The sequence below is a fragment of the Sceloporus undulatus genome, chromosome 5 (assembly GCF_019175285.1).
Source record: "Sceloporus undulatus isolate JIND9_A2432 ecotype Alabama chromosome 5, SceUnd_v1.1, whole genome shotgun sequence".
In the NCBI taxonomy this organism is placed as follows: domain Eukaryota; kingdom Metazoa; phylum Chordata; class Lepidosauria; order Squamata; family Phrynosomatidae; genus Sceloporus; species Sceloporus undulatus.
The window spans coordinates 100,014,477-100,028,859 of NC_056526.1; the positions used below are offsets into that span (position 1 = coordinate 100,014,477).

Sequence of the window (14,383 nt, forward strand, 5' to 3'; positions counted from 1 at the left end):
TTACACTCCTCATGGAGTTGTGGGTATTTAGCTTGGGGGCTTTCCAGATTTACTATGGTCTCAGTGGTTTGGGGTGTGTTATTCCAGCTTTGGTTGTTGGCCCAGAAACATTCCTTTATGTACAGGGCCTTCAATGATCTACACTCTGGTAACCTCCAGGTGAGATTACTGCAATGTATTATGTGTGGATCTGGCTTTGAGGTAAACTTCTGGTTCAGAAAATACAGCTAGCACTGTATGCAATAGCCAGATGTGATCCCTCTTCTGGCTTGGCTGGTAGCACTGGTTGAGGGTAGCTTCCAGGCCCATGTCAATGGTGTATATTTAAAGCTTTGCATGGCTTATGACCTCAAAACCTGCTAAGATGTCTCTCCCATTATGAACTGACTCACAGCTTGAAAACATCATTAAAGGCCTTCTTCTGAGTACTTTCTATGGCAGAGGCTGCAAGTGTGTCAGAGACAGACAGAGACTCTCAACTGTGGCATCCACTTTGCAACCAAGACACTGCAATATTCCAGCTGGAATATTGAGGACGCCGCCACGCCCCCCATGCCACCGGGGAGGCGGCTGGAGGACTTGCCCCAAAGCCGCTCTGGCGGCGCACCTGCGGAGGGGAGGAGGCTGGTGAGAGCAGCCTACTAAAGCCGGCTCACCGGCACCCGAATGAGGACGTCGCCACGCCCCCCATGCCACCAGGGAGGCGGCCGGAGGACTTGCCCCAAAGCCGCTCTGGCGGCGCACCTGCGTAGGGGAGGAGGCCGGTGAGAGCAGCCTACTACAGCAGGCTCACCGGCTCCCGAAGGAGGTACTGCGAGGGGAGGAGGGCCTTGTGAGAGCAGCCTAATTAAGCCGCTCGCTTGCAAAAACGAAGGAGGATGGCCGCCAGCCCCCCATGCCACCGGGGAGGCGGCCGGAGGACTTGTCCCCATTGCTGCTGCTGTAAGCGCGGCTGAAAGAACTGTGGTTTGTGCCCTGATACCATCTGGGCAGTTTCTTGGAGTTTTTTTGTATTTGTGGTAACTCTGGGGGTTGGAGGGTTAATGCTGTTTGGATATTGCTATTGTTGTTATGTAATATTGGCTGTTTTGTGATATGCATTGATATTATATTGATAACTGTATTGTTGCCTTTTGTATTGAGATGTATTGCCACTGATATTATGATGTACAGTATTTGAAATATGCAGTGTTATTGTTATGCAAATTGTTGTAAACCGCCTTGATTAATTTGTTTTAGAAGGGCGGTATACAAATAAACCTTATTATTATTATTATTAAGACCCCTTAGACCTTTTAAGTACTGTACTAGGTTTAATATCATGTAGATGCTAAGTACATTTCTGTATTCCCAGGTATGTGATGGAATATGATTAACCAATTTTTAAATATTAGCCTTAGCTAATGGCTATTTCTTACACTGATTTTTGAGGGAGGTGCTGTTTTATATAAAACTTAGTCTTAGTTTTAAAAAGAGGTTATATATTGTATTTGTAAGATAGCTAGAAACTTTTTAACGAAAAAAAGCATGCAAGAAATGGAATAAATAATGCTGATCTCAAGAATGGAATCTCAAGAATGGAATCAGTTAAGGAAAAGGAACTTACATAATGTAAATAATGGCTACTCCCTATATAAATAAAAAATATTATCTTTTGGCAATCAACATGCACCAAAAACATGACTTTGCTGGCAGAGATGATGGCCTTTTTCATACTCAAAGAATGTGAGTTTGCTCTAGCTTGCAAACCCAAGGTTGCTCAAGTGAATTTTGCTAATCTTTTCTTAAGAAGTTTAGATTGGATTCCAGGATTTACCTGTCAACCTACCTTTACTTTGGTACATAAAGAGAAGAGCCTTGGTTAACCCTATAGGTAGTACAAGTTCCATTCATACAAGTTCCATGGTTGCACAAAAGGGAAGGGAAATCTTCCCTTCACATTACAGAATTATAGTGTTATTATTCCACTTTAATTGCCATGGCTGCATCCTATGAAATCTGGGAATTGGTAGTTTAGGGAGGGGCACTTACAATCCTCAGCCAAAGTGCTCTAGTGCTTCACCAGACTACAAATCCCAGGATTTCACAGGATGAAACCACAATCGTTAAAGTGGAATAATAGCACAATACTTGTGTAGTATGAATGGGCTCTTGCCCTATGGCTCTTATTTACTGGAAGACTCATGGACACTTGTACAAAAATCCCACTGATTTAATGATTATGACAGATGAAGCATACCTCATCTGAAAGTTGACATGCTACATCAGTCTTATATGACAATTTTTTTAAAGGTTGTAATTCCATTGGAAGGATGACTCCTTTCTCAATGATCAAGAAAATACATATGCTGGCATAGTAGGAGGTTACACCAGTGGGATGCAATTTATTGGTCAATGCAGAAGGAAACATCTGGTACTTCCTCGTGAAATTATACCCCCAAGTTGTAACCTCCTGAGGTTTTATGGCACCAGTGTGTACACCTATGGCCACTTGAGTGAGGGGCTGCGAGGTATCATCTAGTCTGGGTGTTAGGAAAAAAGAAAAGCTGTTACCTTTCTGGACTTCCAGCATTCTCTCGAGGCCTGGGAGCTCCTCAGCTACTCATCAGCATGAAGGTGCCCCCCTGCCCCAGTACCATAAAGTTGCATTGATCTGGAGGTGAAAGTGTACTAGTGGAGTTTTAGACTCCAGCAGCAGTGAACAGGATCTTGGTCAAAGTTAGGATTACCTACATTTAGAGGGAACAATTTTTTTGCAGGAGGTTCTGGGCGAATCTACTGATTGGAGGGATAAATCTTCAAAGCAATGATTATAGCAAAGGTGTAATGGTCAACTTCTTCTGAGAGTAAGTAATTCTGTTGAAACACTGTAACTGTGGATGACAGAACAATAACAATATATTTAATGAAGCTTAACCTATCCTCACTGAGAGCAGTGAATGAAACACAGACACTGTGGGCAGGCTCTGAGAGGATGGGTGGGTAAATTGAGCTCACAGGAGCAACTCATTTATTCATTTATTATTTATGTGACAGGTATCTCAGAAGCACAAACCTTGGTAACTGCTATTTTAAGAATCACTGAAGTGCCTTTTAGTTATGGAGCTACCTTTCATTCAGTTTTGGAGGGAACAGAAGGGTAAACCTTATCAGTAATATATGCAGCATCAAATGTATGCAGTTCTAGTAGTGTTGTAAGAACACCAAGAATTAAGAAGTAGCACAGGAATGTTTGAGGGCTCTCAGTGTCTTTGCAGAGAATCAAAACCGTTCCACATATTTGCCGCCAAACTACTCAGCAGCAAGCAGCAGCCAATTCCGGCATACACATGTTTGCTTCATTTACACATTGCATTACGCAGGTGTACACTTAAAGTCTTAACTGTATCTCTAAAAAGTCACATGTGCCCCATTTCAGAGTCTATCTTTATGATATCAGGGCTTAGCTGAAAGGATTATAATTAGTTTAACCTCATTGTACTAGAAACTGTTACATCTTCCTTTCTAGTTCTAAATAACAAACTCTAAAAATGGATCCTTTAAAAACTGCACAGTCGAACTCGGAGAAAAACATGAGAAAAGGAGGAAAGAAAACAGTAAAAAGTTATAAATCAGGCTACTAAATACACAATAAGATAAAAAAAGGTAATTACTCCCACACCCCACCAAAACTCAATCCAAGCAGCTCCAATAGGGCTCTCCATCTGAGTAGCTTTTTCAAATCTCCATGTATCATGTTGGGCAAAAGCAGTTTGTTGATCTACGAGAGGAACTTCAAATAACTCTTTTTAGAAGTTAAAATATATCTCAGTCAGGTTACCTTCATAAGTGTAATACAGATTAATATAGTAGCAACGCAATCCTATGCATGCCAACTTGAAAAGTAAGTCTCAGTTTTATAGAACTGATAGGACTGTATAGAATTACAGGCCATATAAGGTCAGTCCTTAAATAATGCTAGTTGTTGTTTAAACAGTGGATCTTGGAATTATTGTGATTTCTTTTCAGTAGCTTTCATCTCTTCTTTGGCAAAAATGGTGAATGAGAAGAAACAAAAAGTAAGTCCAGTTTTTAATCAGGTATGAAAAAGATGCTGTAGATTGACTGATGGGATGGAAGCCCAAGTAGGACAAAGCTTGATTCTTTTTTTCAGGGTGGTTTTCTTCCAATGGCAAGAGAGAAGTACTGTTGTGGTTAAAAATGCATTGTTTTAGGCATCGTATTTTTTACCAGTCCTGTGAATTTGTTGGAAGAGAGTCATGGAAAAAGCCATGCCCAGTATCTGGAAGAGAGAAGAAATGAAAAACCATTAATACTTGGCTCCACAATGTGCTGCCATGTTTGATTTGGAATAATAGTTTCTCATTGCCAATCACCAAAAACCTCTTATAGAACCAAGAAGGATTTATGATTTCATTATTATCTGAACCCATAGAAGTCACTGACAAAGTTTCAGCAGGACGACAGTAACTTCCACTCTATCATCTGACCATTCACAGAATAGGCTCATATTTTGCACACTAGGACATCTTATATTGGATTCCTAGGCTATTACAGTGTACAGAACTTGTATTTCCAATTTCTATCCAGAACATACCACAACTCCAGATCACTAAACAGATTTATTTTATTGAATATAAAATCTCATGCAACAAGAGAACATTAAACATCCTTAAAAAATCAAAATATTTGTGTCCTTTGACCTGGCAGCTAAAAGGACTATGGGGGGATACAGACAGTCCAAAAGGGGAGCTTAGAGCTGCTCCCTTTTGGATCAGGGCTGTGGCAAACAGATGCTCGGCCCCAATCCAGCCATCTTCCACCCCAAAAAGGAGTGGATAAGATCCACTCCTTTTGGGAGTGGAAAAAAGTCGCCTCTCCTTCCAAAGAGCTGGCTTTTCCCCTGGAAGAGCCAGCTCTGGGAAAAGTGGTATGTAAGTGCCATGCCTCCAAGTAGGAGATAAGCCAGTCTAGCTTCTCTCCTGCTTGTAGGCGTGTCATGTCATGTCTAAACACCATGCCCCCAAGCCAGCTCCAAGAGGGCTCAAACAGGCTGTCTGCTCTGTTTCGGTCCTACATTTCAAGAAGCATTTTAAAATTGCTGATAATTTAAAGGGGATTTGTTGAACTCTGTCTTTTTATATAAAGCCACATATGAATCAACCAAATTAGAATACACGTTATACCAGGGGTAGGCAACCTTTTTGACCCAGGGGCCGGGTTGCTGTCCCTCAGGCAACTTGGGGGCTGAAGCAAAAAAACAAAAAAAAAAAAAAAAAAAAAAAAAAAAAAAAAAACCAAATTAAAAATTAATTTTAAAAATAAAAAAAAGATAAGAACTAAACTGGGACAAATGTAGGACAAAAATTTAAAATGGAGGACACTTTTTTAATTAAAAAAATGGAGGACATGCAAAAAAATCTGCTGATTTTTTAATATAAATACATGTTTCTGAGGCTTCTATAGACAACTGCCCCCCCTTGCCCGCACTTGCTCCTCCTTGCCCCCCTTGCCCGCCACTTGCCCCGTGCGCAAAGGCCCCGCGTGGCTGCGCCAGCGGCCAGAGGCCCCCGTGCTTGCGTGGGAAGCCAAAGGCCCTGCGCGCCTGTGCTGGAGGCCAAAGGCCCCCACTGCCTGCGCTGGCAGTCAGAGGCACCGCGTGCTTGCACAGGAAGCCAAAGGCCCCCGCGGGCCGTAGGTTGCCGACCCCTGCGTTATACAAATGAAAAATATGTCAATATAGCCTTCAGATTTCACACAACACTCCTTTTTCTTTTTAAATAAACTAAATTGTTCCTATTGGAGAATTGTTTCCTCAACAGGAAGAGTCTTAGACTGAATCTATACTGCAGAAAAATGCAGTTGATACCACTTTAACTGTCATGGCTCAATTCTGGGATTTGTAGTTTTATGAGATATTTAGCCTTCTCTGTCAGAGAGCTCTGATGCCACAACTAACTACAAATCACAGGATTCCATAGCACGGAGTCATGGCAGTTAAAACAGTGTCAAACTGCATTATTTCTGCAGTGTAGATTCAGCTTAGTAGGTTTAGAGAACTGCTTAGTCCAATTCTCTAGGTTTCAAAAAACTACTTTAGAGACAGTCTAATTGTGCAGGTCAATTGAGTATACTGTCAATTGACATCTTCTAGTTGAAGATAGTTTCTCATTGTTTGTGCTACTGACTCCCTGTTGGTGCTCTTGGACATCTCAGCAGCCTTCGATACCATCGACCATGGTATCCTTCTGGAACGCCTGAGAGAGCTGGGTATTGGTAGCACTGTGTTCCAGTGGCTCCGGCCCTACCTCACGGGCAGATTCCAGATGGTGAGGCTGGGGGACAGTTGCTCTTGTAAAAGAGAGCTGACATCTGGCGTCCTTCAGGGTGCCATTCTGTCCCCTATGCTATTTAACATTTACATGAAGCCGCTGGGACAGATAATCCGGAAATATGGAGCACAGGAAACAAAACAAAAGAAAGCCTCAATGGATGACAGACAAAACTTTTCAAGCAGTTAATGACAGAAGAGAAGAAAAAGTAAAAGAGGAGAGAATCAGTGACAGAACCTTGTGTCCAGGTACAAAGAGAACTACTAAAATAAACAATGCAAGGACATAGAAAATAACAACAAAAAAGGTAGAACAAGAGACCACTTCCACAAGATCTGAGAAATCAAAGGGAAATTTAAACCAAGAGTCAGGATGTTCCATGACCAGCAGAGGAACACATTACATGACCAAGTAGAAATAAAGACACCAAAGACAAAACACTGAAGAACAGTGGCGCGTTACAGACCGCCGAATTGCGGCGGTCTGCTGCTGGTGCCGTTTGCAGCGTCCGGGAGCTGCAGCTTCTAAACCACGGGACTCCCGGACACTGCGAGGAATGAGCGCGTAAATCGCGCTCCTTCCTGGGCCCCGGAAGTGGTGCCGCAAAGCGCAAGGCGCACTTTTGCGGCGTCACTTCCGCCGCGACACGTCTGGATGCTAGGCATCCAAGACATCAAAATGGCGGCAGCCGTGTGGAATGGCCACCGCCATTTGTTACGGACAGAGTCCGTAACAGGAGTAGGGGAGTCTAGAAGAGACTCCCTTTTCTTAAACTGGGACGTCCTAAGGACGTCCCAAATGGCGATCTGTAACCCGCCTATATAAAAGAGATGAAAGAATGATAGATGCATTTAAGGAGGACTCATTTAAAGATAAATTCACCATTTTAGAAAATGAAATGGAAGCTGCACTCAGAGCACTTGAGAAAAATAAATACCCAGGAACAGCTGCCATACCAATAGAATTGCTTCAAGCTAGAGAGACTGAATCTACTCTAGTTCTAAGTGAAGTTTGTCAACAAATATGGAACACAAAATAATGGACTGGAAACACTATCTATTCCAATCCCCAAGAAAGGGAACACAGGAGATTGCTGTAAACACAGAACCATTCCATTAATTTTTCATGCAAGTAAACCCATGGTTGATATTGTACAACAAAGATTTTTACTATATAAGGAATGAGAACTGCCAGGTGTTTTCTGGGTTCTAGAAATAAAGAAGCATTAGGATCACATTGAAAACCTAAGTTGGATAATGGAGTGCACCAAGGAATTTCGGAAGAAAATCAGCCTATGCTGATTTTCATACCTGGCATAAAGGTGGCTCAAATGTCGCTGAAACGTCCTGAAAAGCTGGAGGAAGGGTGCGTGTCTGAACGCCAGGCACACTTCCTTAATCGTCATGGAAATGTGGCTCCCTCCTTTGTGTCCCTGAATTGTTCCTGGGGGTGGATTTCCTAATAACGCAAACTGCATTCATAGGAAATCCGGTCCCCTTGTGACAATTCAGGGATGCTAGAGGGAGCCACGTTTCCATGACAATTAAGGAAGCACACCTGGTATTCAGACACGTGCACTTCCTCCACCTTTTCAGGACCTTTCACAGACCTTTGAGCCACCTTTATGCCAGGTATGAAAATCTTCAAAGCCTTTGATTGTGTAGATCATGAAAAATGATGCATGTCTGTTTTAAAGAAACGAGTGTGTCACAATATTTAATTGTCTCGAGTGCATAACCTCAAGGACAAGAGGCTACCATCAGGATAGAATCCAGGGAAATAGAATGGTTTCTAATTGGGAAAGGTGTTAGGCAAGGCTGTATTTTATCAACCTATCTGTTTAATATGTATGCTAAACATATTTATACAGCAGGATTAACTCAGAGGAAGGAGGCATGGAAATTGGAGGAAGGAACATCAACAATTTAAGATATAAAGGACTTCAAGGTGAGAAAAAAATGGTTGCCTCTGAGTGAGCTCTAGCTCTCAGGGATAGCAGTAGTAGGGGTCGCCAGCTGGGGAGAAAGACAGGGCCAAGAAAAATTCTCCCTAGATACAGGTAGAACATAGAATTTGCTCCATTAGTCCCAGAAGACCCTGTTTCTCAGAATGGGACTGCCAGAGACAACAGTCAGTGTGAGTAGAGAATGGAGGGGGAACATCCTGCCAGTGGAAACAAGCCATTTTTTAAATGGACACTCTGGCCTCACGCAGACGGCCTCAAAGGTCTGGGCTGGCACCATGCCCCAACTCTGGCAGCATTCAGGGTGTGTGTTCAGGTAAACACTAAGAAAAACACTAAGAAAAAAGCACTATTCTTAGCAAAAGTTTTTAAAGAGTTTGTCTATGGATAGCAGAAGGGGAAATTTGTTTTTCTTAAAAAATAGAAATAAACAATAACATTTTTTTTCACCATGAGAAAGTGGAAGATATTTGGTGCTGGGAGATGCAATAAAGCAGGGGGCGGCAACCCCTGGCCTGTGGGCTGGATCCGGTCCGCCGAGGCCTTGGGACCGGCCCCAGCCTGGTCTTGCCGCTGATTGCTGCCAGCACGGAGCAGTCAGCGGCAGGACCTCTTGCATGGAGCCTTTGGCCTCACGTGTGAGAGGCCCTTCCGCTCGCACGAGGGGCCTGTAGGAGGCCCGCTGCGGTCAACGAAGCCCTCCAGCAGGGCTCCAGGGGCCACAGTGGGCCTGTAGGAACCCCGCTGTGGTCACCAGAGCCCTCCAAGAGGGCTCCAGGGGCCACAGTGGGCCTGTAGGAGGCCTGCTGCGGTTGCCGGAGCCCTCCAGCAGGGCTCCAGGGGCTGCAGTGGGCCTGTAGGAGGCCATGCAGCCCCAGGCCTCCCTCCGGAGAGAGAGGCCTGGGGCTGCAAGGCCATGGAGGAGCCCAGGAGGCGGCAGGCCACTTCCATGAGCTTCTTCTCGGCCCATGCAGCCCCAGGCCTCCCTCTGGAGAGAGAAGCTTGGGGCTGCAAGGGCCATGGAGGAGCCCAGGAGGCGGCCTGCCCAAGCCCTTCCCTTCGGCCCTTGGAGCCCTTTCGGCCGAAGGGAAGGGCCTGGGACAGGTGCCCAGCCCTTGCCTTCGGCCTCCCTCCCCTTCGGCCGAAAGGCCCCTTGGAGACCTTTCGGTCGAAGGGAAGGGCCGTGGGAGGGTGGAAGCTCCACCCCCGGCATGCAGCCCCCCCTCTGAGGGTGGAAGCCCCCCCTGGCTTCGGCCCCCCGTTGTCTTAGGTACATCAAACCCACCCCCGGCTCAAAAAGGTTGCCTACCCCTGCAATAAAGGATTTGCTTATGTGACTTGGGGTATGTCTACACATGCCAAATGAACTGTTTCCCCACACCATCACTGAAACCTGTTTTCATGAATCAGGGTCAAAGCCCTGATTTTACTGAGGACTGCTTCATGATGCTGACTCTGTGTCAGGAGTTAGATTAACCCTGCCATGATTTGTTTTTGAATGTTATAATTTTGGTTTGATGTTTTATATAAGTTATGTTATATCCTATTTGACTGAGAGTTGAAGACTGAGTTTTGTGTTATGGGAGTTGCAGTTATGGAAGTGTATTAGATATTGAGAGGCAGTGTGTGTTGGGCTTTATATGAATTGCTAGTGGGGATATATAAGGGAAGTTAATATGGTTTTAGATTTTTTATTTGGTTGTGTTTAGCTATGTTATCTTTGGTTACATGGATTTAAATATGTTTGCTTTAAAGTTTATTTTATTGCTAGGTTAAATTGCTTATGAGAATGTTGTATTTGGGAATACTATGAACTGCTGTTTGATTGACTGTTAATAAAGAGTTGTGTTATTACAGTAAAAAAAGATCATGAATGCCTACACAGAGAATTAAAGAAATCAGTGATATGTTAAGATTTTACAAAATTTTATAAGTTGATCAAGAATAGAAGAGATAACAGAAACATAATGGAGTTATTTTTTATCATGTCATATGGGTTTTATAAATAGATTAGAAATGTATGATTTGTATATGTTCAAATGTATTTGGGAAAAGTTTTAAACCCTGTTTGTCATTTGAGTGAAACCAACTGCAGGGTGAATTCGTATGGTAAGTGAGATGATATCAACCCCTGAAAGGAATGCTGTAAAATGTTTGAAGGTCACTAACTGTTAATGAGGAAGAGGTTGCTGGGGAGGAGGAGGTCACTTCACATACTACAGAAGTAGATAGTTGGAAGAAAGTCAGACGCAGAACTAGGAAAACCAGGGAACGTTCGGAGAGATTGCAGCTACAGAATCAATTTGAATCTCTGTCTGTTATCAGAGATGATGAGGAAGAGCAGCAGGGACAGACTTCAGGGACAGAGCAGGGGACCCTGGGAGTACCACCAAAGGGAACAGTCGCTGCTAAGCCTTGGAGGAGGCGTGTGGTGGTCGTGGGGGACTCCTTGCTGAGAGGCACTGAACCAGTGGTTTGTGGGCCTGACATATGTCTCGGGAGGTGTGTGTCTCCCTGGGGCAAAGATCCATAATGTGACAGAGAGGCTGACAAGACTTGTCAAGCCCACTGACCATTACCCCATTCTTTTGGTTCATGTGGGAACCAATGATACTGCAAGGCACAGCCTTCAGAATATCATAAGGGATTATGAGGCTTTGGGTAGGAAGTTGAAAGAGGTGGATGCACAGGTTGTCATCTCATCTCTTCTCCCAGTTGAAGGGCATGGTCCAGGAAGGCAGAAGAAAATAGCAGATGTAAACAACTGGTGCCGCCAAGAACGGTTTGGATTCTTGGATCATGGACTGAGGTTCCATGAAGAAGGACTTCTGGCAAGGGATGGGTTGCATCTCACGCCAGTTGGCAGAAACGTTTTTGCCAACAGTCTTAAGAATTTGATCAGGAGGGATTTAAACTGAGTTATGTGGGGGAGGGAGATGGCAGGGATGGAGAAAATAGCCAAACCGTCATAGAGGGAACAAGACAAACAGTGCAAGGACCCAACAGTTAGAGAAAAAAAAAAATGTTTGCACAGGCAGCAAGTAAAGGGGACCCATGGCCTTAAATGTATCTACACTAATGCACAGAGTATGGGAAATAAGTAAGCTGAACTTGAACTCCTAGTACAACAAAGCAAATATGATATAATAGGCATCACTGAAACCTGGAGGGATAAGTCTCATAATTGGAATATGGAAATAGAGAGGTATAACCTTTTTAAGAGAAATAGGCCAAACAGGAAGGGAGGAGGAATAGCACTATATGTCAGAGATATTTACACCAGTGAAGAGATCCAGGACATCAATACTGGTAGCCAGGTGGAGAGCATCTGGATAAAAATTAAAGGGGAGGGAAACAACAAGGATGTTATTGTGGGAGTCTACTACAGACCCCCAAGTCAGACGGAGGAACAACAGCAACAGTCAAAGATGCTGCAATACCCCAGAGGACAGGATCAAAATTCAAGATGACCTGAATAGACTAGAAAGCTGGGCCAAAGCTAACAAAATGAAATTCAACATGGGGGAATGTAAGGTTAGGCTGGAAAAATGAAATGCATAGGTATAGGATGGGCATCACCTGGCTGAATGAAACTACAAGTGAAAGGGATCTGGGAGTCCAAGTAGATCACAAGTTGAACATGAGTCAACAGTGCGATGCAGCAGCTAAAAAGGCCAATGAAATTTTAGGCTGCATCAATAAAAGTATAGTGTCAAGCTCAAGAGAAGTAATAGTGCCACTATATTCTGCTCTGGTCAGGCCCCACCTGGAATACTGCATCCAGTTCTGGGTACCACAATTTAAAAAGGATGTGGAGAAACTGGAGCATGTCCAAAGGAGAGTGACTAAAATGGTGAAGGGTCTGGAAGTCATGCCCTATGAGGAACGACTTAGGGAGCTGGGGATGTTTAGCCTGGAGAAGAGAAGGTTAAGAGGTGATATGATAGCCCTGTTTAAATATTTGAAGGGATTCATACTGAGGAGGGAGCAAGCTTGTTTTCTGCTGCTTCAGAGACTAGGACCTGGAACAATGGATGCAAGCTACAGCAAAAGAGATTCCACCTCAACATTAGGAAGAACTTCCTGACAGTAAGGGCTGTCCAACAGTGGAACAAACTCCCTAGGAGTGTAGTGGAATCTCCTTCTTTGGATGGCCATCTGTCGGGGATGCTTTGATCTGGATTTCCTGCATGGCAGGGGGTTGGACTGGATGGCCCTTGAGGTCTCTTCCAACTCTATTATTCTCTAATTCTATGATTAAGCCCAGACTTTCTGGGGCAAAGCAGATAGGTAGTTTGGAGCGGCCTCTGTCCCTGTGGTCAGCCAGACATCTTAGTGACCAAATGCCCTGTTCTGAAAGTGGACCGCTGTCACAGTCCCAGATGGGCTGCCACCAAGGGGCGGTGTTTGGCCGCTCCTTTTGCCAGTGGCATCAGGTCACCTTAAACAGCCTCACAGCAGCTTCTGGCCATTCAAAGGGCATGTGTCATCTGTATGCCACACCTCCGAAGTGGCCGCACTTTTTGGTCCGTCTGTTTTTGGCCTCTGAGAACAAGGAGATAAAATTTTAATCAAGATAACTGTTTTGAGAACTGTGTGTGTATTGCAAAGTTGTTTTGAGAAAGTGTTTTCCTGACAAACTGGGGGTGGGGACCATATTTCCAAGTGCCTTTTGATTTTGTGGGAAGTGGAATTAGAATTTGCTATTGTTTTATTTGATGTATGAATGCTGGCTTGCCAGTCATGTCTAATGAGTCATACTAGCTGGATCTCTCTGTGCCTCCAATAAAGACTTTTCGGCTTATACCTGCCGAAGTCTTATTTGAGCAGGGAGGCTCTGTCCAGGTCCTGACAGTATGCTTTGAATCACTTCTGCCTTAAACTGCAGTAAAAAGATTTACTTTGTTCTCCAGATTTTCCAGGAAAATCTAGAACATTCTGGAGTAACACTGGACAGCTGTTTACATATGTGTCTTGATGTGTCACCTAGTGGTGCTGGCACAAGTTGCTCCCTTTGAGGTCACAATGAGGCACCCAGCTATATGATGGATGTGGGATGCCTCATTTTAGACCTGAGAGAGAGCAAGTCACAGCAGCAATGGTGACACCAGGCACACAGTGGTGTTTATCACATGGAGATTTTTGCAGCTTTTTGCAGCTCTGATCTGACGTGACTGCAGGTCCAAAGATGCGAATTCACATGATAACGTGATGTATTATCACATGTGATTGCTTTCTATGGGGGGTTGTTCTGTGGGGCTTCCGCAGTGATTCCAAAGTGACTCCTCATTTTGGTGAATTTGGTAACAAGCGAATTCACAAAAATTGCTTCTAAGCTCACTTTGATTTCACTCCAAATTAGTCTGGTGAGGAATACAACTTTGCTTCCATCCCGGTACACCCCCCCCAAACCTCCAAGGTCCCACATTTCCCATGATGCTGTGCTGCAATTTTGCCCCAATTGCTTCCGTTGCTCGGAAGGGTAGATGACAGGGATGGAGGGAATGAAACAGGAGGTGGGGGGGACAGGTGGGAGCAACGGAGGGGGCATCAAAGGCTGGGGTGAGCAACAAACTCCAATTCCCAGAATTCCATAGGCTCAAGCCAAGGACCCCACAACAAACTCCAACTCCCAGAATTCCATAGCACTGAGCCAGAACAGTGAAAGTGGAGTCAAACCGGATTATTTCCCCAGTGCGGATGCATCCTAAGATAAGGCAACTGTTACAAAGGGAAGGAGAGCATGGAAAATAATTATAATAAAAATTGTTTGAAAAATAATAATAAATTAAAATAACAACAACAACAATAATAATTTATTAGTTTGCTAAGGCACCAGAGCTCTCTGGCAGAGAAGGCTCAATGTTTCAGGACACTACAGTTCTTAGAATTCCATAGCACTGAGCCAGGACAGTTAAAGTAGAGTTAAACCAGATTATCTCCCCAGTGCGGATGCAACCTAAGAGAAGGCAACTGTTACAAAGGGAAGGAGAGTGGATTGGATTCAGGGAGGTGGTACTTTAGGGAGCATGGAGAATAATTATAATTAAAAACAAAACAAAAATGTTTTTAAAATAATAATAATAAT

The 14,383-nt window shown here is 44.0% G+C and overlaps 1 protein-coding gene across 5 annotated transcripts in view; it reads right to left on the reverse strand.

Annotated features, from left to right (window-relative positions):
- Positions 1-2,965: 2,965 nt before the first annotated feature.
- Positions 2,966-14,383, reverse strand: part of TSPAN9 (tetraspanin 9) — a 266,033-nt gene continuing 254,615 nt past the window's right edge. For all 5 annotated transcript variants that reach the window (XM_042467723.1, XM_042467722.1, XM_042467721.1 and 2 more), the window contains one exon: positions 2,966-4,282. In XM_042467723.1, the coding sequence (XP_042323657.1) occupies positions 4,211-4,282 (72 nt within the window). In that variant the 3' untranslated portion in view covers positions 2,966-4,210. The remainder of the gene's footprint in view (positions 4,283-14,383) is intronic.